General features: G+C 40.9%; 11 protein-coding genes across 11 annotated transcripts; 7 read left to right on the forward strand and 4 right to left on the reverse strand.

Moving 5' to 3' along the window:
• Positions 1–261: 261 nt before the first annotated feature.
• Positions 262–846, reverse strand: I206_107097 (uncharacterized protein; the record flags this gene model as incomplete). The annotated part of the gene is made up of 1 exon (XM_019157081.1): positions 262–846. The coding sequence occupies one exon, from the start codon at positions 844–846 to the stop codon at positions 262–264; it is 585 nt and encodes a 194-aa protein (XP_019009799.1).
• Positions 847–2336: 1490 nt separating this feature from the next.
• Positions 2337–3188, reverse strand: I206_107098 (uncharacterized protein; the record flags this gene model as incomplete). The annotated part of the gene is made up of 1 exon (XM_019157080.1): positions 2337–3188. The coding sequence occupies one exon, from the start codon at positions 3186–3188 to the stop codon at positions 2337–2339; it is 852 nt and encodes a 283-aa protein (XP_019009798.1).
• A 596-nt stretch (positions 3189–3784) lies between these two features.
• On the reverse strand, positions 3785–7430 carry I206_107099 (alanine-tRNA ligase; the record flags this gene model as incomplete). Its single annotated transcript, XM_019157079.1, has 13 exons — positions 3785–3892; positions 3957–4136; positions 4197–4406; positions 4483–5082; positions 5135–5424; positions 5495–5900; positions 5953–6463; positions 6517–6550; positions 6610–6680; positions 6738–6862; positions 6913–6995; positions 7055–7172; positions 7233–7430. 13 exons carry the CDS (start codon positions 7428–7430, stop codon positions 3785–3787), a joined length of 2934 nt encoding a protein of 977 aa, XP_019009797.1.
• Positions 7431–7880: 450 nt separating this feature from the next.
• On the forward strand, positions 7881–9177 carry I206_107100 (uncharacterized protein; the record flags this gene model as incomplete). Its single annotated transcript, XM_019157078.1, has 9 exons — positions 7881–7897; positions 7953–7983; positions 8038–8070; positions 8127–8212; positions 8265–8492; positions 8549–8607; positions 8663–8750; positions 8819–8892; positions 8978–9177. The coding sequence occupies 9 exons, from the start codon at positions 7881–7883 to the stop codon at positions 9175–9177; spliced, it is 816 nt and encodes a 271-aa protein (XP_019009796.1).
• A 534-nt stretch (positions 9178–9711) lies between these two features.
• On the forward strand, positions 9712–11807 carry I206_107101 (uncharacterized protein; the record flags this gene model as incomplete). The annotated part of the gene is made up of 5 exons (XM_019157077.1): positions 9712–10193; positions 10253–10494; positions 10555–10761; positions 10831–10889; positions 10971–11807. 5 exons carry the CDS (start codon positions 9712–9714, stop codon positions 11805–11807), a joined length of 1827 nt encoding a protein of 608 aa, XP_019009795.1.
• A 1043-nt stretch (positions 11808–12850) lies between these two features.
• Positions 12851–13804, forward strand: I206_107102 (uncharacterized protein; the record flags this gene model as incomplete). The annotated part of the gene is made up of 5 exons (XM_019157076.1): positions 12851–12988; positions 13069–13223; positions 13309–13417; positions 13506–13644; positions 13704–13804. 5 exons carry the CDS (start codon positions 12851–12853, stop codon positions 13802–13804), a joined length of 642 nt encoding a protein of 213 aa, XP_019009794.1.
• Positions 13805–15699: 1895 nt separating this feature from the next.
• On the forward strand, positions 15700–16609 carry I206_107103 (uncharacterized protein; the record flags this gene model as incomplete). The annotated part of the gene is made up of 5 exons (XM_019157075.1): positions 15700–15846; positions 15947–16104; positions 16163–16271; positions 16335–16473; positions 16542–16609. The coding sequence occupies 5 exons, from the start codon at positions 15700–15702 to the stop codon at positions 16607–16609; spliced, it is 621 nt and encodes a 206-aa protein (XP_019009793.1).
• Positions 16610–17327: 718 nt separating this feature from the next.
• I206_107104 (uncharacterized protein) lies at positions 17328–18092 on the forward strand (the record flags this gene model as incomplete). The annotated part of the gene is made up of 3 exons (XM_019157074.1): positions 17328–17410; positions 17513–17710; positions 17762–18092. 3 exons carry the CDS (start codon positions 17328–17330, stop codon positions 18090–18092), a joined length of 612 nt encoding a protein of 203 aa, XP_019009792.1.
• A 621-nt stretch (positions 18093–18713) lies between these two features.
• I206_107105 (uncharacterized protein) lies at positions 18714–20073 on the reverse strand (the record flags this gene model as incomplete). Its single annotated transcript, XM_019157073.1, has 7 exons — positions 18714–18868; positions 19177–19288; positions 19360–19440; positions 19538–19669; positions 19757–19861; positions 19929–19985; positions 20065–20073. 7 exons carry the CDS (start codon positions 20071–20073, stop codon positions 18714–18716), a joined length of 651 nt encoding a protein of 216 aa, XP_019009791.1.
• Positions 20074–20701: 628 nt separating this feature from the next.
• I206_107106 (uncharacterized protein) lies at positions 20702–21713 on the forward strand (the record flags this gene model as incomplete). Its single annotated transcript, XM_019157072.1, has 5 exons — positions 20702–20774; positions 20850–20933; positions 20999–21039; positions 21144–21560; positions 21612–21713. The coding sequence occupies 5 exons, from the start codon at positions 20702–20704 to the stop codon at positions 21711–21713; spliced, it is 717 nt and encodes a 238-aa protein (XP_019009790.1).
• Positions 21714–22467: 754 nt separating this feature from the next.
• On the forward strand, positions 22468–24189 carry I206_107107 (uncharacterized protein; the record flags this gene model as incomplete). The annotated part of the gene is made up of 2 exons (XM_019157071.1): positions 22468–22999; positions 23093–24189. 2 exons carry the CDS (start codon positions 22468–22470, stop codon positions 24187–24189), a joined length of 1629 nt encoding a protein of 542 aa, XP_019009789.1.
• Between the last annotated feature and the right edge of the window lie 321 nt (positions 24190–24510).

Raw genomic sequence — 24510 nt, forward strand, 5'->3', positions numbered from 1 at the left:
ATAGAATACTATGGTCAATCCCTCAAACTCTTGCAGACATTTGTCGAATAAGACCATTATAATAAACAGCAAAACATGTATCAGGTGCATGAGTGATATACATATGTTATAATAAGGAGAAAAACATGTATCGGGCGTATGAATGATATGGACATAAGGCGGAGTTAACATCACAGATCAAATTTCATTGTATATACTGAAAAGCGGCTCATAACTCATATCACCCTACTGCGCGTTCCGAGGACGGCTATAGAATACCGTTCACTGGCCTACTGTAAAGTGAATCTCTCTAGGCGGAGATTCTTTGTCATCCTCAGTGGGATGGCGTCCTTCGCTAATCAAAGTGTCCACTTCTGGGTTGGATCGGTTTCCTGGTTCAGTCGAAGTCCCATCATTGGCAAAATCTCCAGGCTTGTTGTATGGCCAAATGTAAGGATCTTTGAGTTGAGATATATCACCTAAAGTCCAACCTTTATACTCATTTACAATCTCCTCTATCTGCTTTCGTGAGGACAAAGGGCGGAGGCCGTCCGGTCTCTGGATCTTCGTGGGAGTGCCGAAGGATTCATACTGGTTAACGTCATTACACAATCTCAGGGCAATTCTCCCCTCCATTTCTAAAGTCTTTCTCTTGCTATTGGCCCATTTGAATAGCGTGTCATTCGCGATTAAGGTGTCAGAGTCCACTGTTTTGAGCAAAAGGCCCGGAATGTCATCTCCTTGTTGCATTTCAGACGGAACTGACAATGGTTTTTTAGGTGGATCTTCGCCACATGCCTCAAAAAATAGTTCGTGACCTCCAAAATTTTGCTCCCTAACTCGTCTACACTCGGGTTGTGAGACCATCTAACTCCCCATGAACGAAGTGGTAGTGCTTTCGTCACATGTAGGCCATCATCCTGAACGGGATCCAATGATTGGGGCTGGGCCGTCCAGTATGTGACAAGTAACAAGGTAGGGACGTTAGAGGGCTCATTTTGTGTGTTCACTGCTAGCTTGGTGTCGGGGTTTATTGGACACTTTTCGTCGAATGATAGAGGGATGTACGGGCGACCTTCATTTCGGATAGTGTCCGCGCTGATCGTACTTCCTTCAGCAGTGTGGGTGAACAGTGTCTCTGGGATCAGTGTATGTGGAAACAGGGGCTGGGTCGAATACTAAGTGAGTTGGCATCTTTAAAATCTCGAATTAGATTGACACTTTGAATCCAGTATGAAGGCTGTTGGAAAATGAGTAGTTGAAGTTGTTATGGAAGATCGAATAATATACTTCATGTATCAGCGTCTTATATATCTTAAGAAGGCTGCACCGCCTCACGAATGAGGCGATAGAACGACTCATATATTTTGTGCCACCTTTGTATCTGTCCAGAAGGCCATAAAACAAAGGATCTTCAAGCCTGAAGCCGTATGACGCGATCGCCTCGAAAAAGACCTTACACTGATGAAGGAAAATTGAGCGTCATATCCCATTTCTGGAGTAACAAGTCTAGTATCATGTGGAACAATGTCCAGAGTAAAGTAGCCCTACACTTGTCAAGAAGGTGTAAACAAAGGCGAAAACTCCGCGAGAAGGTATTGACAAAGGTAATAAGTCCGCAAATCGCATCACGGTAATGCCGGTGAACATGTCACATTCGCACATAACGAGACTTCTTTGCATTAGATATAGGAAGGTCTAGGCCCAGCCCCAAATAGACAAGAAGACTTCGAACGGAGACAGTGACTCCACAACAAAATGTCAAAAACAATATAACGTGGTGGTGCCATTGACATGGCGCGTCATCGAACATTGAAATCATAAAAATCGAAGTGTGCCATGCCTGCCTTCCTGCTTCGCCCACAAGAAGTTGCACATTGCTTCCCGGGCCTAGGCCCCGAGATTCAAGGAGAAGCCCCTGACACAGGGCTACCCATATCCTGCAAGCACAATTCTGATTCAAGATCAAAGCCTCGCCTTCTTGTGACAAGTGGGGCTAGACAACATCATGGTCTTCTTACACCGGGGTCCTTTAACTGCTCAATCGAAGGTCGCGAATCTTTATGAGGCGCTGCTCTTGCTGGAGGTCAGGAATCCAAGGTTTTTTTAGAGGGCCTGCTAACATACTCCTGCTTGCAGGAATTTTCGATTGAAATGGGAATCCTAACTTTAAAGACAGCTACGAATGAAAGGCGAGCCATCTTTTATCCCGGCGTGGGTGTCGCTTCAAGACGAAATCTACTGTCTGGCAGATATACGGATGCATGGTCTGTTATATGAGAATATGTATTGTGAGGAATTATCATGCAAATCCAAAGACCACTCGTTGTCCTTATTGGGTTAAACTCCTCGAATACTCACCCATCACGTTCATCGGTATTTTTCGAACATTCAGGCTTAATTACTGGGAAATAAAGGCCGCCTTTCACCTTGGATGGACGAACAGGAAGAGTGATATCACCTAAGGTCCAACCTTTATATCTAGAAATCTCTGCTTCTACCTCATCTGGTGTCATTGGGCGAAATCCTGGTGGTAAACTTTTGCGGGGTTCATAGTTTTGATAGCTGTCCGTATCGTGAACGAATTTCCAGCCGACCATATCTTCCATATTCTTCTCTGTTCTTATCTTTTTGAATCTCGTGATCAGAGCTTCATCAAAGTGTTGTGAGCGAGCCTTATAGTATTTTCTTATTGAAGCAGGAATGTCATCACCTGAATTTATGCGTTCACCAAAAGTCTCAAGAAATGCCCGGTCTTCTTGTTTCACTGCTTCATCGGTTCTCTGTTGGAAAATTTCCCCCAACTTTTCATGGAAAGATAACGCCTCTTGCCAATATCTTCCAGGTCTTTGTTCCGCAGTTGTTGTATTGGGACTATAAATAGGTCTGAAGATGTAATTTCCTTCACCTGGATCCAACGAATATACGCTCTGATCATCATTGTCATCTGAAACGTCTTTCAGTACAATAGGTGAGGTTTGGCATGGATAAAACAATATCAATGGAATATCTGAAGGTTCGGATTTCGTATCGGTGACTGATGTTCCAGGAGGGTCGTTGTTGCCTGCTGCAGCAACTTGGCCAGGTTTCTCGTTAGTTGAAGCTTGATAATAGTGAGATGAGGGATTGGTACACTGGACTTTAAAAGAGATCAAGGAAGTGGACGGACGCTGAGTGATGATGATACTGTCATTCGAAGAAAGGTTCATGATCGCAGATTACTGCCGCAAACAAGTATGTAATGGGAAAGGGAATGAAATTCAGAAATGGAACTAGTTCAAGATTAGTGATATACGTGTGGTATATATACCTTTCGAAGCTAACAGAGTGACAAATGTTGGTCATCAAGTCGAAAAGTATGAATGACGAATTGTTTCAACCCCGAATGACCTTTGAGAAGACCAGCAAGTCTCGCCCAGTATACTCTAAGGAGTGTGTCAGAAGTATGCACTGGTTTTGGTGTAGAACGTCATTGCGCTGTCGCGTCACTCAGTTGCTCTGAATCATATCTATGACGATGGGTGCCAAGAAAGGTTCTTGTTGCTCCACCGAGATGAAAGGAAAATCAGTGCTGCGAGGATGATTCTCATGTCTATTTGATGGCGAAGAAGGCCATTACATCCACATTGACTGTATTAGTTCCGGCCGAGTTGCATTGCTGATATTGCGATGTTCTAGGCTGGCGACAGGGTCTTCGAGAACTCAGAGTATTGGTTCATTATATGCATAATCCACAATTTGCGCATAACATCACTACCGGTAGGTGAGTCTCAAATGACTTGATTTGCCACTAATATGCGATAGTCTAAGCCTCAACTTTTGATAGATAATAGCTCTTAGCAGCGACAATGGCCTCAGCGACCTTCGCAGGCTCACTGCCAACTCCAGTAGCGGAATCGTCCTTTCCACCACCCTGTTAAGCGATACGTTATCAGCATTGAGTGGACTTGTGCAAGGCGATGCGAGAACAAACTCACCTTTCCACCAACGATCTTGCTAACTTCTCCCAACCAGGTCTTACCGTCAATGACCTTTTTGTCTAAGACCTCCTTCGGCAAATAGTTGGTATGGGCTACTTTGCTGGTTTCAGGGTCAGTCGAGAACACGTATACGGCTTTCGACAGAGATTTGGCGGCGGTCACAGCGGCTGATAACGTCTGCAGTCGAACAACATACATGAGCTCTTCGTTCCGGTTAGACCTGGAAAACTGGCTCACCTTTGCGTTTCCTCCGGCAACCTCGAATTCGCCGACGTAAATATTATCGTTAGGATTCTCCTTGAAGTATCCTTTGATAGTATCTTGGATTACCTTCGAATCAGCAGCGGTCTTTGCCTTGATAGCAGCTACGATCTCAGATTGCATTTTTTCGAATGTAGCCTTGAAAGATGCTTTCTTGATCAGAGATATGCTCGATTGTCCGAGTTCCTATGAGTTTATGGTGTTAGCAAGTGAGGATAGCGACAAGTGGCGGAAGGGTAAGGGGCAAGGTAGCAAAACTCACGACTAAGTATGGCTTCATAGCAGCTTCCTTTTCCTTTCCTTGCAATTCGGCAATCTTGCTCAATCTCCTCTCGAACTCAGCAGCTTTTCTCGATACTTCGTGAGCCTCATGTCCAGTGACAGCAACAATTCGTCTGATACCCTTCGCAATTGAGGATTCTTCAACAATCACGAAATCTTTGATATCATCCGTCTTAGCTACGTGTGTACCTCCACAGAATTCGACTGAAGTACCCCTCCATTTACTACTTTCGATATTTTGAGCAATTTCTTCCAAAGGGTAACCTAATGAGACGACTCTGACCGGATCAGGATAAGCTTCACCAAATACAGCTCTAAGACCTGGAATCTTGTACGCTTCGGCCAAAGGCATTTCCTTGGCGTAGACTGGGGCGGCTTTCTGAATCCATTCGTTCGATATAGCTTCAATCTTTGTTAATTCGGGTACACCGATAGATTTACCGTGGGAGAAATCGAATCGGAGTTTGGTAGGTGCGACAAGTGATCCTTTTTGATCGATGTGGTCACCAAGTACTTCTCGCAAAGCGAAGTTAAGGATGTGTGTACCGGTGTGGTTGTTTCTTATAGGCCATCTTCGAAGCTGCAAACAGTCGTTAATACCAGAAAGTCAGCGTCCCGCAGTCGAAACTTACCTCGTCATAAGTACAGATTACTTCGTCCCCGACCTTAATCTCTCCTTCCTCCATTTGACCGATATGCAGCACATATCCGTTGTACACTTGCACATCTTCCACCTTGAATTCAGCTTGTCCATCAATAGCGAGCACACCAGTGTCATATTCCTGTCCACCAGATTCGGCGTAGAAGTTGGTTTTATCAAGTAAGACACCAAAGGGGGCATTGGCGGGTAGTTCGGAGGTGGATGAGTAGAATTTGGAGGAGTGGTAGATGGATTTGACAGTGGCTTTAATATCATCGAGTTCTACATGATGAGGAATATGATTAGTACGCGGATAATTTGCAAAATAGGAATTGAGCACTGTGGTACTAACGGTACTTGGCGGAATCATCCGTTTTTGGTACCTGGTCATTGGCCTCCAATGCACCCAGATCATGTACGTCTAATTTCACTGTACCAGCTACACCTTTGTCTTTTCCGCCAGCTTTAGAAGCTTCGAGCGACTCCAATCGAGCCTTTTCGAAAGCATCTTGATCAATCTTCAATCCTCGTTCTTCAGCCATGATTTGAGTAAGATCGACAGGGAATCCGTAAGTGTCGTACAATCTCCAAATATCCTTTCCACCGAGAACATCTCGTTTCTCTTCCAAAGCAGCACTGGCATACTTGTTGAACAAAGCTTCTCCTCGTGTGAGTGTTCGAGCAAAAGAAGCTTCTTCTTCGTTTAGGATCTCGACAAGTTCGGGGATTTTTTTGCTTACTTCTGGGAAAATTGGGGACTAAAGAAGAGATCAGCTGAACTCATAGATCACTCTATCAGGTATGACTCACCAAAGAATCAACGACAACAGGGACAAGGGATGAGAAAAAGCTGCCGATCTTGACGTTGAATTTGTTGCTTGCGTATCGCACTCCTCGTCTGAGGATACGTCTCAAGACGTAACCTCTTCCATCTTTATCCGGTACCCCACCATCAGAAATAGCAATTGTCAAAGTTCTAATGTGATCGGCAATCACTCGATAGGCAGTATCTACACCGTCTACGTCTTCTTCACCTAATTTACCAGCATAAGGTCTTCCACCCGTCAATTCTTGTATTTTCGCGAAGATGGGGGTGAATACATCTGTATCGTAATTTGAAGAAACGTTGTGGAGGACGGATACTAATCGCTCGAAACCCATACCGGTATCCACGTGTTTAGCGGGAAGTGAACGCAGTTCCCCAGATTGTTCTCGGTTGTATTGGATGAAAACGTTGTTCCAAATTTCGAGTACGTTCGGATCATCGGCATTGACAAGTTCTGGTACTTCCCTTCCACCGATTCGGTCGAAATGAATCTCACTGATGATGTCATGAGCGTTCGATCCGAAGAAAGTTGGAAAGGAGTAGCTCACCTGCATGGTCCACAAGGCCCGGTAGCACCCATTTCTGCGAGAAGTCAGTCGAGATCACCAACGAATTGAATTTGGAAATGGAGACTAGCTCACCCCAGAAGTTGTCCTTGGCGTTACCAGGGAGAATATGGCTTTCGGGTACACCGAGATCTCTCCATATTTGTCTTTGAATGTTCGTGGTCAGCTCAAGTTCTCCAGATAACGAGTGAGATCCTACTTACTGGGCTTCTGTATCGGGTTCCAATCCTTGCTTAGCATCTCCCTCGAAGTACGTTACGTATAATCTATCTTTTGGTAAGCCATACACCCGAGTAAGAAGGTCCCATGCCATTGTCAAGGCACCAATCTGCACAAGCAAGGTAAGCTGTGACTTGCACGTGAACAGCAATAGCTTACCTTGAAGTAGTTTCCGAAAGACCAGTTTCCCAACATTTCGAAAAATGTGTGGTGATAGGTGTCTTTTCCAACATCATCGAGATCTAAAAGTCTACCTCGTCAGCTTGCATGGAGAACCGAATAAATTTCCCGAAGAGCTGACCGTTATGTTTTCCTCCTGCACGGATACACTTCTGACTGTTCACTGCTCTTATAAGCTTCGATAAATCAGATTTAGGATCGGCAGTACCGAGGAAAAGAGGTTTATATTGGTTCATACCCTATGCCATACAATATATCAGCTTATTATCCCCATGTGGAGATGAGAGAGAACAGCTCACAGCATTGGCGAAAAGAAGGGTATCATCGTCGAAGGGAACCACACCACTTGAGGGCCAGAAGGTGTGCTCGAATCCAGGTTGCTTGACAAAGTAGTCTATGTAGGTTTGTCTGACTTTGGCAGCGGGCCAGTCGGCAGGCGAAGGCCAAGGATGAGGAGCAGTTGTAGGAACAGTAGGTCTCTTATCGGCGTAAGACATTTTTGTGCTGTTGTTTCTTATCGAAGTGGAAATGGGTCGAAAAGGAGAGAATATTTGAGTGCGTAAACGAGGTAGAAAGTTCACGCCAAAAGGCATATATATTGCTCCGCTGTTGATATCAAGACGCGCCGCCAGAAAGCTACGAGTCAGTCGAATGATAGCAATCAAGCCGATCTGAGCGAAGAGCAGGGGTAATGATGAAACTCAAAGGTGTATAGACAACGAGTCGATTTTGAATAATGTTGAGAATATGTTGCAAGTTGCCTTTGGAGTCGTTTAACAGTAACCAGCTGAAACCGGAAATTCACATCACGTGACAAAGATCCACGTGGTTACATGAACGACTGTCACGCATTCCATCCATATGAATAAGGCCCATATCGAGGGATATCACAAGTTCCAATTGCTCAGTTCTGCTCTAAACCGCAGAATACAGAACGAGGGTGTAAGATGGGTGTAAAGGCAGAGTAAGCTACACACAGGCAGAGCTATGGAGACAGCTAACGACTATTGACCTCATAGGCAAGACTTGTATCTCGATCCCTCCATCAGGGTGAGCAGCATTTCCTTTATTCCTAAATTACGGACTCGCTAACTCTGTATATAGGATTGGGTGTTGATACCTATCACCCTCATCATGGTCAGCGATAAGTCACTCCCTTGAGTCAGAGTTGAGAACGCTGATGTCCTGCACAGGTGCTTGTCGGTGTTTTACGTCATTACGTGACACTTCTGCTTAATTCTCCACCGAAGAAACAGCCAGCAGCAGCAGTCCGAGAACAGTAAGTGCTTCTGTGATTTGCGCTTGAATACCGGCATCTGATCAAGAAACAGGCGAGCTATGGGACGAGCAGCATTACTACGACTTACAGCACCTTTGTCACCTCTACCTCCTGCTCAATACAAATCATTCTCTGTCGCTTTCGCTTCGGCTTTATCTTCTGGTGAATACCTCAAACCGTCAACAAAGAAGGAAGGAGACGATGCGACACCTGCAAATCCGTTCGATAATGGTCAGATGGATACCATGATGGAGGGTATGAAAAAACAAGGTGTAATGATGTACGTGTATTCCCTCCAGGTATAAAGTGTTGTAGCTAACCTTGTCGTAACCGTAGGGTACCTAACATGGTCATCATGCAGTATATCAACGTGTTCTTCTCTGGATTTGTCCTCAGTGAGTTCAGCTATTTACTCTGCTCAGCAGGAAGATAACACTTGTTATGATACAGTGAGATTACCCTTCCCTTTGACTGCCGGGTTCAAATCCCTCTTGTCTAGGGATATTCCTATGCCTGACCTGGATGTGCGATGGGTGTCGTGAGTCAACTAGATCGGCTACATAACCTCGATAGACTGTTTCATCACTGATAATTTGCTGGATGTAGCGCGTTATCGTGGTATTTCCTAAACTTGTTCGGCTTGAACGGTGTATTCAAGCTCATCCTTGGTTCCAATAACTGTAAGTTAGCATATATACATCAATTTTTCATCCGTCAATCACTCTTTTGACCTGAAAAGGTGGACAACGCTGACAGTTCACGTAGCCGCAGTTGATACTCGAGACATGTCAGCAATGTCATCCCTGTCAGGTGCAGGAGCAGGTATGATGGGCGGACCTGGTCAACCAGATATGTCAAAATTATTCAAGAACGAGGTAGAGAATTTAGCATTGGCTGAAGGAATGTACAAATGGGTAGGGGAAGGTATAGAAGATAGAATATTGAAATCTTGGAATAAGCTATAGACATCTCATGTCATCCTAACACGGTATGCATTTTTATTGCAGGTGGACTTATGAAATCGGCTAGGTTTTAGGTATGCTAACACTTCCTAAGCTTGTTTGAGGTACTAATTGATGATCTCCTTTAAATGTATGAAAGGAGAATCCGACTTGTTACTCACTATAGCACATCCTTTCTCTGTGCTCCTTTGGTAATATCCCTGCATGGATGATAAGCAAAATGTAGTACTTAAAGACTGTAGAATTAATCGATTATTGACATCTTACTTTCCATGCTCGTTGATTCAACAGACAAATGATCACCTACTGGTGGGAAAATCGAAAACAAGAAAAGACCATTCTTATAGCTCAACAATCATCAAGTTCAACTCTACTGTCTTCAATTCGACTCACTTCAGGCCTGATTCTGCATTGCTATCGATACATTTTTGACATAGAATTTTTTCTATATTTTAAACAAGACCGACACGTTCATTATCACAGATTTTATAATACTGGTTATTAACATATACCCCTGAGAACCAATTCGTATACACCATGTCCAGGTTGGATGGCACCAACACGCTCAAAGATATACTTCCAACTGGCAAAACAACACTGACTTCGTCAATATCATCTACAGCGCAACCTAATAATATAGCCAGCCAAACCACCAAGACACGTTCCGCCGAAGATGTGATTTCGATTGGAGAAACCGATACTCGATCATCAACGCAGACCGAGAGTGAAACAACCTCAGATCAGCTTTCAAAAAGTACTTCTTCGAATATCCTATTCAGCCAATCTGCAAATGCCAAAGCAGCTTCAGAGGTAACAAGCACAAACTCTCGAACGTTAATGTCGATTTCGACAACTGCACAATCAGGCTCTATCACTTCTAATAGCACTTCTTCATTTAGTACATCAAGTATCTCAACCACAAACGACATTGAAACCTCCTCTCAATCTGTGTCTTCAACCATATCAGCAACAACCTCGACCAATGATCAGTCAACTTCTGAGAGTTCTTCTACCACTCAGTAAGTCAAAGGGCATTGTAATTGCGAGAAGAAATTCTTCTCTAATTTTTACCTGTTAGGTCAACCTCTTCTTCAATACCGCCTATCCCAGCCCCTGTCCCTTTATTAACTTCCAGCACTTTTTCGAATATCGATACTGTCTCCTATTCTGCCGAATCGTCAACATGGCAATCTGACACTTTGTCCACAACTGATGAGGCCCAAACATCCAATCCGACGCCTGTCATAGCTAATTTGGAGATGAGCTCAACATCCGCAATTACTACATCGACCATAAGTCCTATGCAAAAGATCAAAGCCGGTTAGTATGATGTATTTCCGTAACCTAGCGCTATTCGCTTTTTCTGATGATTCTTTATAGCGTCAGATTCGACCGACGATTCTTCTGGCGTCTTAACTGAGATTGACACTTCAGTTCCGGAAGACAGTACTACAGGGATTGAATCTGTTTCTGCAATTGCATCTTCATCCTCGGTAGGTGCGATTAGTGCTGATTCAGCCGAGTCACATGCTGGTCCGGGTACGAAAGAAGGTGGAAGTGGTAAGTTGAGTACAATTGCTGTTGTGGGTAAGTACTTCTATGCGAATCATGTTTGAACCACAGAGCGGAATTGTAAATAATACAAAAACGCTGTAGGTATCGTGGGTGGTGTATTGGTCACATTAATTGCACTCTATTTAGCTTGGTATAATTGGGTAAGTTAGACGTACATCAAAATATGTAGTAGCTAGTAACACTGAGATATGAACTGAAATTTGTTCTTTCTATTTTTTTAGCGAAAGAAACGAACTCGAGCAGCATTATTCGATGATACTATTGAAGGTTTAGAAAAATTATCTCCAACAGAATATCATCATCGAGTTACTAGATCTTCATTTGGTGCAGCAGATCCAATTACACCTTGGTCATATCGTCAAAAAAAATCAAAAAGGGTGACATATGCAGATGATGAAGAAGATTGGTTTGATCCTAATATTCTTCAAAATCAAAATCAAAATCAAGTTCCACATCAAAACCAAAATCAATTCCAAGTTGGATATATAAGGGAAAATCAAAATCCATTTGAAGATAATTTATTTGATCCTAGTAAAACTGGAAAAACTAATTATACGATAGATTATAGTACAGAAGAAGAAATTAGAGCAAGTTTAGCAGAAGATAATTCACCTGAATTACTTTATAGATCAAATTCAAATAAATCTCAAATAGAAATTAATCAAAATCCATTTATTCCACCTTTTCCTGCTCAAGGTCATAATGGATTAAATAGAAATGAAACTGTTAGAACAGTTAGAACTATACCACCTGGACCAGATGATGTAGAAGATGATGAAAATCCTTTTGAATATTCTCTTACTTTAGGAAGTAGAACAAGAGCTCCTTCAGATCCTAGTGAACCACCAACTTCGAAATTGGTTCCTTGGATTAATAAAGACCCTAGTCGAGAGAATGAAATTCAAGCTCCTTTACCTGTACAAGCTGGTCAAATTCGAGAGAATAATGAAGGAAATAGACAACCTATCAAAGCTGCTATGAATGCTATTCCTTCAGGAGAAAGACCAGTGGGTCACGGAGGGGATTTAGCAGGTATACCTATTCCTTCGTTTAGGTAAAAAGGCAGTATTGACAATAGGACACTGAAGGCTCAGATCTAAGTAGCGTACGAACGACGAAGGGATAGACTAGTCGGAAGAGACGAGGAGATGACGATTATTCACGTTGTACAGTATAATGTAGCATTTTTCATAAAACCCTGCCACTAGGCATTCTTTTCAGCCTAAATATACGATATCCGGTCTCGCCCTATAATATGTATGTAAGGTCAAATCTCCATGCTCATATGTGATTCGACTGATCAGGCTCATGCATGTGACATCACACAGCTGATACCGTATGCAAAGCAATCTAGAGATTCCTTGACAACGATTCACATTCAGCACAGACCACTTGGTCGAATAGTTCAAAGGTAGGAGGCGTTTCTTTAGCTTGAAACTGAATGTATGGTATACAAATAAAACAATACATATTCCATCTCTATGTGTATTTAACTATTAGCACTTTCCTCATCCTTCATTGTTCTACTGCGTTTTTTTGGGCTCGAGCGTCATTTTACAGTTAATAATGGACAAAGCTTAAGTAACGCTCGAACCGTATCGGTCTTTTCCGGTACCCTTTATCAGGACTCCTTAATAGATTAGATTAAAATAATGTGGTATTTGCGTCGAACTAAATTAGCTTTCTATTGTGTAGGATCCTATTTCTGTGCTGAATACTTTGCATCTGCATCTCGCAAGAGAAATGAACAGTGCAAGTGGGGATTTATAAAGTGTTTCTGCTTGTCCTTTTGGCTAGTAATTTCATACTATACAACGCAAAGATCCTTTTCAATCTCCTTCAAACGGGAACTAATGTATTGACCCTTTTGAGATTGAAGTAGATAACTTGTACCAACTTATCGAATAAACCAAGTAAGAACTTGACGATGGAAATTATATAAATCCCCTGGGGTTATTAATTTCCTCATCTTTTCTTTTTTTCTTCCTCAACAAGAATTCAAAAACCAAAAAGACAAATCCAACTCAAATCACATTCATTTTCAACTCGATCACCTATTATACAACTTTATCCATTCTATAACAATAATCAAACAGATACAATGAGATTCGCTGCTATTCTTTGTGCTCTCCCATTAATCGGTTCAGTTTTCGCTGTTCCTACTCCTATTAAAGAAAACTCTATCGCTACTAGAGATGTAGATGTTTTGGCTATTGTTACTCAACTTGAAGCGGATGTTGTAAGTATAAACACTTTTCCGTCTTCCACATTCTCCTGTAATTTTACATTTTAATGCTGATTCACTATGTACTCACTCAGAAAGCCGCTGGTTCACTCACTAATCTCTCAGTCGAAGCTGAAGTTACCGCTTGTCTCCAAGTAGTCATTGGCGCTTTCAACAAATGTGGTGAAGCTCTGGGTATCGATATCGGTCTTGATATCGAAGCCGATGTAGATATTGCTGCTATTGCCAAGTGAGTTTTTCACGTACTCTATCACCCTACATCTGGATCAATCCATGAAAGCTTGATAGTGCTAACCTTCCAACCAAATTTGCAGGAGACAAGATGTCGTTCAAGAAGTTGCTCAAGTTCTCGCTAATATCGTTGTTGACGTTAACGTTCTTGTCGGTTCCATCTCTTCTGAAGTCGCTTCTATCTCTGTTGTTGTAAGTCTCACATACTATTGCTCAAACATATTGAACGCATCCGCATCTGTTCTGAAATCCAAGCTGATTAATTGATTGAATAACAAAGGCCGCTTTACTCTCTCAAATCGACTCTGCCCTCTGTCTTATTCTTAAAGGCGTAGAATCTATCCTTGCTGGTGTACTTGTTCTTGTTGCTGGTATTCTTGTCGACCTTCAATGTGTTCTCTCCCCTCTTCTCGGTAATGGTGAGTGGAATGATATCTTAGTTCTGTCGACTGATTTGCTGACTATGACACTCACCTAGTCCTCGGTCTTCTTGATGCCCTCGTTGGCGGTCTCCTTTCAGGGCTCCTCGGTACCGTCGGTGGTCTCGTTGGAGGAATTGTCGGTCAAAACAAGGTCTAACATATATGATTCATACCTAATTCGATAAGGACTTTCCACCTAGTAGCGATAATGTAGCCTTCCTCTTTTACCCATATATATCATATTAACCCTTGATAAAATCCTTAATTATGCATGACATTTCGTTTCATACGAAAACAAGTGCAAATTTGGCATGTTCAGGATACATCATTGTTTTAGTAAGTAAATCCAAAGCATTACAAAAGTACAAATTCCACCACCATCTATATGACAATTAAACTGCATGTGCAAGTATGAAATAATGATCTACAGTGTAATTCAATTGCATTCGGTTCATCAGATGATCGCGAAGAAGTGAACGATTTCATTTCAGTGAATTGAAATCTTTTTCGGGATAGTACAGTTGAATATCAGGAAAGAAATCCCTTCCACTCACACTGTTGACATCTTGAGTTTGATTGTTCCCCCTAACAACAAGTACATTCACAAAAAGGGAATTTTATCTTTGATCGGTCGAATACAAATTTCGCTCCGAGAGAATCATTCAAAGAGGATTCAGGACAAAGGAGAACAACGGCTTCGGTAGCATCGCCTAACGGAAGACACCATTTTGAAGATTCCCTTTCTATGCTTCTGTAGTAGTCAGATAACGGGTTGAAATCAAGGAAAATAAGCTCTTTCGAGAGCTCCGCTTACAATTCTTACAGTCAATTCGATACACTGCAGATCAGCTGAAACCAATCAATTACAAATAATTGCAAGATATCTCGAATCGAGATCAAGGTATTTAACTGTATCATGGTGACAAGATGATCAAGCTATATAACGTTTCTGATTGGGTTCAAAAACTACGCAACGGATCAATTTATATTTGATCACCGAGAGTGTGTAACAAAGGAAAGACGATCTAGATTAGATAAATAAAAAACTTAAAATCATCAGTAGAAATACATTCAATACGTCATTTGATTCCAACTATTACATGCTGTACTCGGTTGACCGAGCTCTGAATAGACGACTATTCGGTTCCCTGCGAATTTCACCCCTGAATTCGAAGGAAATCATGTATTTGCTTCTAAAATAACCTTTAAGAAAGTTTGCTAAGACGATCTTTTTTGTTGGTGTAATGGATCGTGTTGGTGTAATGGATCGTACCTTTTAACGAATCAAACTTTCATACTGAATAGACACACTTCATTTGACGCCCCTCGATCAAATTGTAAATGATCCAAGCGTTGTACCATACCTTTGGAACCTATTTATGATTTACGTTTTGATCCTACAGTATGACTCGGTGTGGCGGAGGCGTGTTATTCCGTTTGATCGGATTTTTTATCATTTCCTAAATCTTCAGCTGAGCAGGATTTCCTGCTTCCTAGAAGATCCTCATGAAGCCCTCGTATGGTAGGTGAATTAATATCGTCGAGATATCTGCGATGACGGTGGTTGAGTCACTCAACACCGGTCCTTTCTTCTTCTCAACACGACTTTCTCAAGAACCCCTTTTCCAAGTTTCCTTGAGCCAAAATTCACTCTTCCCCTTACTACTAAAGACAAATTGATCCTAAGGATCTTCTGCGATCATCATAATACACACCTTTCTTAAGTTCCTCTTTGCCTATTCGGTTCACCGAGTACAAAACTAAAGATCTAGATTATCTACCCACTTTATCGGACGATCAAATTCCGATCAAAATGACGATGTTAACGGTTTCCGCCTATTTCAATCTTATAATCTCAATCTTTGGGGCAAATGGATAAATTTCATCTGACCCGTTGAGCAGAGTAAGAATGCTCGGAAAAGGTATAAATACCCCTCCAATTCATATCAACTAACATCTTTTCTTCTTTCAACAAATCTTTCCAACCCTTCGTCTTCATACTAAATTTAATAATTTATCCAAACCAAACCAAACCAACACAAATCAACTAAGATGCGATTCAGTTCTATTCTCTTCGCTCTTCCTCTTCTTGGATCAGTCTTCGCTGCTCCTGCTCCAGTTAACGATGTTACTGGACTCGCCCTTAACAAGAGATCTGTAGATGTTGTAGCTACTGTACAAGAATTAGCTAACACTGTAGTAAGTATTCCTTCCTTCATGTACTAAAAATGAATCATCCGAAATCACTTCATCATTAAGTACTCTCTTGATACGATGCTAACTCTATCTTCCCTATTAGCACGGCTGCCAACCTCTCGGTGCTTCTCAAACCGAGGTCGATGTCGAAGTTACCCTTGGTATCATCGTTGGTGCTCTTGAAAAATGCGGTAACACTCTCGGTATTGATCTTTCTTTGGGTGTCGATGTTGATGTAGTTCTCGGAGCCATAATTGCTCCGTAAGTCGTACTTCTACTGAAGCGATATCTAGCTAATCGCAATGATATTTCTTTTCAGCCATGGAGACATCAAGAAGACTGTCGCTGATATTCTCGTTCAAGTCATTATCGATATCAACGCTATTGTCAAATCATGCAAGACTGAATACAAGAACAACCCTACATGTGTAAGTTCACACATTGAACAGCATCATTGAAGTTAAAGTTGATTGTTAAATTTGCTGTCTTAGGCCGCTTTACTCGTCAGAATCGATGTTTGCCTTACACTCATTCTTAAGGGACTTGAAACTATCATTAGCGGATTAATCTATTTGATTGGTACTCTTCTCATTTCTCTCGGATGTGTTCTTGATGGAGTTCTTACCTCCGGTAAGTCTACTTAAACTTCCGCGAAAGACAATCCAAACAAGTTGGACTGATATCCCTTTTTCTCTTAGTCCTCCATTTACTCATTGGACTTCTCGGTAACCTTCTCGGAGCAATCCTTTGCGGTTGTATCCTCTAAGACTAAGTAAAATTTGTCATTTTATCGATAATAAAGCAGAATTCTACTTTCACTCTTTCAAGTAAATTTTTCCTTATCGATCAAATGTCTTTTTTCGCTTTTTCAACTTGACTGAGAATGGGAACGGGTATCGGTAATTTGACTCCATTTTTGATATATACGAATTTTCTTTATTGTTTCTCCTCTTGTTGATTTTTATTTGGTTTGGAAATTACGTAGAATTCTATATTAAACGTCACTTTTTACCTTGTATCGGTCATACTTCTTAAATACGCTTGGAATATGCATTGTGGTCTTTCTATTCACTACGTTCTGCAATTACTTTTCAATTGTTTCTCTGTTGCGAGGTTGAGATGATTTGGTCTAAACGATTTAGTACAGGCAAAATGATGCATTTCTCGGTAGTGACAGTATCAGCATTATTTAAGATTTGAGGATCATTCGTTTTGTGCTCGTTCTCTTTTGATCTAATACAAAAAGTGAAGAGATAGATATTCACATCGGAGCCTTTCCTAGCCTCGAATGATATTAACGTGACATCTACACTCACGCTCAAACCTCCACTTTTAGTCATCATCTGAAAAAGTTGAAACCAACTTTACATCTTCCTTCTTTGCAAGTATAACAAAATTGAACACAACTTTACGGATTTGTCGCGCACATATTCACTCTATTGGATATCTCAAAAACAGTGAGCAGCATGGGCAATATGAGCAATATGCAAGACGAATTAGATTTCGATATGATGAATGATAAAAATGATCAAGATGTTTTAGAGGAAATAACAAACATGGAATCAAAGTGAGTTTTGATTTAAATAATCAATTATATTTTAAATTTCAAAATATGATTTTTCTAAAAGTAAACGTTAGTCAAATGAGCTGATAAATGATCCTAAAATAGATTTTATCAAGAAGGATATAAAGCAGGATATGATCATGGAGAATTACATGGATTATATGAAGGTAGAGAATTAGGTAAAGAAAAATCATGGGAATTATGGGAAGAAATAGGATATTATGAAGGATTTATAAAAGTTTATATTGATTTATTAAGTGGAAAAGATATTCAAGAAGGAAGTAAAAGAGGTAAAGATGCAAGGTAAGTTTTTTTTTTTTCTTAATGATCTTTAAATAATCTTACCTTTGATAGAGCATTAAATCACGCTCAAATTTTACTTTCACTTATAAATACATTTCCAATTTCGAATTCATCTCAATCTAATTTTAATATTTCACAAATTAACAAAGAAGAAGAAGAAGAAGAAATTGATTTAATAAATTTAATTTCAAATATAAGAGCAAGATATAAATTATTATGTTCAAGTTTAAATTTAAAACCAAGATTACAAAATGCTCAATTTGTTCAGACCTTACCTGGTTCAGGTAGTTCTGGTATCTCTTCAACAAGTAATTATGAAAATATACAAGAAGGTATAGAAGGTCCTATCAAAGGTGTTGATACGAGACAATTAAGATTTTGAAAATGGACAAGATATTTCTATAATTCCACAATATCAAATGACTACAGATTCAACAATTTTTCACACTGTATTATCAGAGACTGGTTACTCAGTGCTCAAAAATTAGAATGATCGAATTTCAATTTGACGGTATAAGGTGAAATCATTCCAATATGGTTCAAAATATTCATTGATTTACAACAGACCATCGAATCCATTATATTCACACCCACACTGCTCTCTTTACAAATGGGGGAAATTTATCTAGACTGGCTTTTCAGATTTATTTGCTCGCAAACAGATTATCGCTCATCGCGATCTTGTAAGGATCATCTAGAATAGATCACCACTTGTTCGAAGAAATCACAAGCCAGATAGAGATGGCGGAAAACGTAAAATTGGGGTACAACGTGGAAGGAATGGTTCTACTCGGCTAAGAAAAATTTTGATCAAATTGCATAGGACGTATCGCATAATAGTATGATTACAAAATTACATATCATAAAAAGCCTGAATATACAGAAGTCATCTACCAGACACTTCGAAAAAGATAAGCACAGCTTATCGCTCAGATTTCCACATAATCCTCTAATTGTTCTTACCCCATCAAACAACGCTTTATATTGATTGAATGGGACTAATCTACCTTGCCACTTCCGCTGTAGGCGTGTTGGTTTGTCCAAGCTCTTCGATAGGTGCTGAATCAACGAAATCTGGTAATGCCGTTGCATCTTGCAAGTACGAAGGCGTCTCGTTCTCGCCTATGGGTTCATCATCCAGGCCTAACATATCGAGTTCTGCGGGATAAGATGGACGTCAGATGACACTTTCTTTCGGCTGACTTTGTAATCATATTGATGGACGAGAATGAAGGTTGGAGAGTTGCAGAGGCAGAGCCAAATTAGGATAAGGAAGGAACAAGAGAAGCAAGAGCAATGCGAGAAGCAGCAAGCGACAGGGTATTGCGGAAAGAGGGGATGGGGGAAGGACGAAGAGGAGTCGGAGCAGAGAGGCGACAGGAAGGTGTGGAGATAAAATGAGAATGTCATATATCCCTTTGGCTGGACCGAAAACAAGGGGGTACAGTCTGGAAATAACTACTCACCAGCTTGCAGATCAGCTTCGTCAACTTCATCCGGAACGCCATAACTCCTTCCGAGGGATTCTTGTATATCATTCGCTTGTTCAATGAGATCTTCCATGTCATAATGAATGCTCTAGAAGACGATCCATCTGATCAGCTTCCGTCTGAAGGATGAACTCAACCTGTGGCTGAAGATAGACATACCTCAATCTTATCAATGTCTATCCCCTTATATTGCTTCTTCATCTCTTTGTTGGCTGTCTTCATAGCATCAACTGTTGCCATCTATGATGTCAATCTCGATGGTCAGCAGGTGTCCCACTGTAAGGCTTGTGTTTGAGAAATTGAGGTGAGACTGGAAGACTACTGAAGGACAACTAACGGTATTCTTCAAATTCTCAGTAGTCATAGCTGCTTGTTCCATATTATAAGATTGTTGTTGTAATTGCAATAATTGATTTTCATACATTCTCTTCTGTTTCAAAACTCTCAATGCACGTTGTTGGACTGCGGCCTACAGGGACGGACCAAAAATCAGTATATATTCCCCCAAGAACCTCTCTCGTGTTTTGAACCCTTCTGACGTTCAACGCTAGCTCACCTTTCCTGGTCCTTCCCTCATCTTAGCCATTTGACCTTTGAATATCCCTAACTCAGCATCCAATTTCTTTATCTTGACTTCCACTGATCCCATACGTGCATCAGTCTAGACATAAGGGAAGGATCGATATCAGCTCGTAGTCATACACATAGTGATTGTAGTATTGACTGACGGATGTTATAGCATCAGTCAGATTTGGCTTAGGTTTAGCTTTATTACTTCCGAATATCTAAGCATAACACATGTTCAGCTTCTCGATCGAGTTGTTCACTTGATAACTACCAAACGCTTCTCGAAGCTGAACTCACTCTATTCATGATAACAATTGCGAGGCGAAAGAGGTAATGGAAAATCAAGGTGACAATTGAAAATGCCTCTGTCTCTGACGTTCAACCCTTTTATTCCCTTAAGCTGTACAAGGATGCCGTAGCCGAGAAGCAAATGAATCTTCTGATGACCTCACTAAGCCACTGATTTGTGTTTATCCCTTTGGAATTATCTAATCTGATGGGAAAACGATCAGAAGAAGGAAGATTCAATTTGAAGATCCAACTCGTTCGCGATTGCTCTTTGTATTTGTCAGTCGTGGATTGTGTATGAAGAACGATTATTAGGTGTACTCCTAGATCTAATGTTTCAATGAGTTGGGTTATGACATGAATGAACGGTTGAGAAACAAGGATGACTCTATTTGATTCGTAATTAATAACCTTACCGGTGCAGCTAACAACGTGGTGTTTAGTGTATTTTATCACGTGGAAGGGATCTGGGGTTTGTTTGTGGGGTAAAATCCAAGATAAAGTTGATTGTGTTGAGGTTTATCCTTCTTGTTAATTTAATATCTCATCGCAGACAACGAATATTGTTGGTGAATGAGGAAAAAGAATCCCTCGAGGAAGGAAAAATCTCATGGACTGATCTATACACCGAAGCCGAATCGCCAAAATGGTCGAACCGGCAAATCCCTTCATTGATCTTGCGGCAACGTTGCTCGATTCCCTTCCTCCTGCTTTGCCTAGTAAGTTCACGCATGATCGACTCTCATTCACTTACAACGGGCGACCATTCTCTGAATAGCTGATGAGATTGATAGTCTCTGATACGTTGTTACTCCAGCTTCATGCGATATTTGGACCGATGTTATTATCAGCTTTACAGCTAGTCGACAAACGAGAAGGTCAGTTACTTTTGCCGGTACCTCGGGCGCTGCAATGACTGATGGGAAGGAGTACAACTGATTAGTTGTCCGAGTGTCTCTCCCATCTGATAGATATGTCTATCAAGTACGTCGGATTCGATTCACCGTGCTGACCTCTAGCAAAAAGAGAGAAACTCCTTGCATCCTTGCTTTTTTCATTCATTGCTAATTGGCGTTCTCCGTATACAGGTATCATCTTCAACAGGCAAGAATTATACGATCCATCTTAATCCTCCATCAGCGAATCCTACCCTTCCAACAACCCTTCCATCTTTAGCGATAACTGATATTTCCTCTATTCCGCCTCCCCCATCGAATATATCAATGACTGAAAGTATACCTAGAACGCCTTCTCCACCACCTTCTCAGAATTTCAATCCACTCTTATCTTCTCCTACCCCCCATCGGACTCCTCCTTTTCCACCGACGACGATCAAAGAATCTGAATCGAATCTGGGAGAAAAAACGGTCTCCGACGCGGTCAGCATAAGTCCAGAATTCATTCGAGGAGAAAGGATCATGAAATTAGCCAATGATCTGAGGAGCATGTATTGCCCTTGTGCGGGATGGAGTTATGGTTGTCTTGCAGGTGAAAAGACTATCATTGTGAGTCTTCCGTTTCAAGATCAATGTACGCAATCACTGATTCAATAAAAGTGTAAACACCTCTTGGCTATACTCATAGCATCTAAAACTAATCGAGTCATAAAAGCAGAAGTCGAACTCGGAGGTGTAGCTGGATTATTGAATTTATCGTGAACGCTCATTAGTAGATAAGCGGTTAGTCACCGGGATCTCCCCAGTCAAACTGTATTTTAGAAATGTTTGTTGTGCAAATCGTCCAAATTGTATCGCACCCAAGTACGTAGTCCTCATCATCATCAAATCGATCTTCTCGTCGTCGTTGTCAGATTGAGTGTCGTCATGCATGAGCTTAGGTGAAAGCATACATACGATATGTACCAGGAAATTCTCGCATTTTCAAGTCGATTACCCTGACTTAGCTGTTGATTTCCATTGATCCAAATCACGTGACTTATGCAAAATGAATGATAATTTCCTAATTAGGTAAATTCCCATTGAAATCCCAGCCTTAGTAAACTAGGTTGTATATGGTATGTTTTGTTATCACTTCTCTCGGCCATATCCTTCCATAATCCATCTATCCTTTCATGATTGTATATCATAATTCTTTTGACCTCACCCTCCATAAGTTCAGACACTGGAGCTTCGTATCCTTCCATTAGAACGACGAAACCTCGTACTTGTTGAAGAAATATCCCTTGAATCGTTTGAGATCTTGCTTTACAACCATCAAACCGACAGACGATCCCACCGGATTCAGCAACTTGAACTTGACACTCTTGAATTGGTATCACATCCTCTCTAAGATAATTCTTCGAGATGTTAAGATAGAAATCAAAATACCAAATTTTCCCACCGATACAATCTTGTCATATGATAAATCTCAATCTTGCCACTCCAACGAACACAGAGTATAAAAACAATAACAATGTCAATGATGGATTTAAATTCGGCTAAATCGATTAATCCTTCAATTTCACCTGCAATATCGAATCACTCACCTATCCCTTCTACTTCAGAACCTAAAGCACCAGATACTCAACAAAGTATCTCAAATCTTGATTTGACTTTACCAACAGCTATTTCTCATCTTGTTCAATTTCTAATTCAACCTTTATCAACTCATTATCCTCATCCTATCATCTTATCTCTTCGTGATCAACTTTCATCAAGATTAAATGAAATATTTAGATCAATATGGGAAGAATCCAAACCTCAAAGAGGATCTGGATATAGATCATTAATATGTACTAGACAATTAGGATTGCCTACAGCTTTAATTCAAGCTGCCAAATCGTCTGGAGTTGATAAGGAGATTTGGAAAAGAGCTTTAGCTGATAAGAAATCTGGAAAAAGAGGTGAAGAATGGCAAACTTGGTGTGATCCTGGTCAAGTCACTTGGAGGTGGGGTGGATGGGAATGGGAAGATATTGGATATGAACCTTTCAAAGTGATAAAAGGTGAGCTTGTTGACCATGCATCGCTTTCATCGCTTATAGTTTCCGCCGAATTAATGAGTATTTGACGATGCTAATTTGAGTTTTCTACCTCAGAACCGTTCCAGATCATCTGGCAATCTTCATCTTCCCTCTCACCATCAATTTCCACTTCAACTCCAAACGCGTCCACGTTCACCCCCGCCCGAGCATCCCATGCTATCCCTATCAAAGCACCTATGCTCATGGCAGCTGGTCCACCAACTCCAGGTCCAGGTCCAACTGCACCAGCAGTATATGCTATTCCACCGACACCTTCTCGACAACCGGAGACCGACTTGTTGCCTGCATTCGGTACTTTGGGTTTAGGTCATCCTTCCTCTTCCAATCTTGATGCTACCCGTACTTCATCAGGATGGACTAGTTCGACTGGCTCAAGAGAGACCAGCTATACTCATTCGGATGCTTATACCGATTCGGAAGAAGATGAGAAGAACAATGATCAATCTTCGTCTACTCGAAGACATAAAGGATCAGGATCAACTAGTTCGTTCGGCTCAAATGGTAGTCTATCAGATAGTAATTCTGGTCATACACAATTACTCACTCCATCTTCAAGACCAAATTCGGCAGATCCATTCGGAAGTTCCATTCCAGCTTTTTCACTAAAAGACAAAGAGAAGGACAGAACTTCACGTAAAGCTGAAGGAAGAGGTAGAACACCTTCACCTAATAACGACTCATCGAATAATCAAGAAAACGTTACACCCAATACTGAGAATACTCTTACCCCATCTACTGCTGTAAATCATACACCAAGTGTAACTCCATATGATGGTGGAAATGTAACTGTTTTAGGAGGAGGAGTTAAATTAGGTGGATTATCAAGACCTTCAAGTGTAATGTCACATAGAACTCGTTCAAGATCACCTTCAATCTCACTTGCTTCTCGTGCATTAAATACAGCTACAACTGAAGGAAGTGGTGGAAGGAAACAAAGAACAAGAAGAAGAATTATGCCTACTTATTTAGGTCATTTAAATTCTGGTGTAGGTGGACCTATAATGGGTGTTTTCACTCAATTTAATACCAGTAACACACCTACGATCACTGCGAATAAAAGTAGTGTAGGTGTAGGAGTTAGTCCTCCACCCATTAATGTGGTTGGTGGTAGAAGTGTTAGTTTACCTACTACCATGCCAAGAATGGGCTGATTGGGAGGTTCATTTTGTCGTCTCTAATCTTCTTTGAGATGACTTTGTCAGTTCACATAGTATTTTTGCTTTTTCCTATGTTTGGTTTCACAAGTTGAATATGTGTCAGCCAACAATTCATCTTTTTATATTTTTTTTTCATGTCATTGTTATACTTGATAAGTTGAAAGTATACAATTTAAATTAAATACCTTCGAATTCGATCTTTGCTCTTTTATCTCTTTCAATTTTTTTTAATTTCGTATTTCTCATCTAAATGCATCATTGTCTCATTACTGTTATAGAATATACATGAGACATCCAAGGTTTTCCGAAAATCCT

Source organism: Kwoniella pini, chromosome 10, assembly GCF_000512605.2.
Source record: "Kwoniella pini CBS 10737 chromosome 10, complete sequence".
In the NCBI taxonomy this organism is placed as follows: Eukaryota; Fungi; Basidiomycota; class Tremellomycetes; order Tremellales; family Cryptococcaceae; genus Kwoniella; species Kwoniella pini.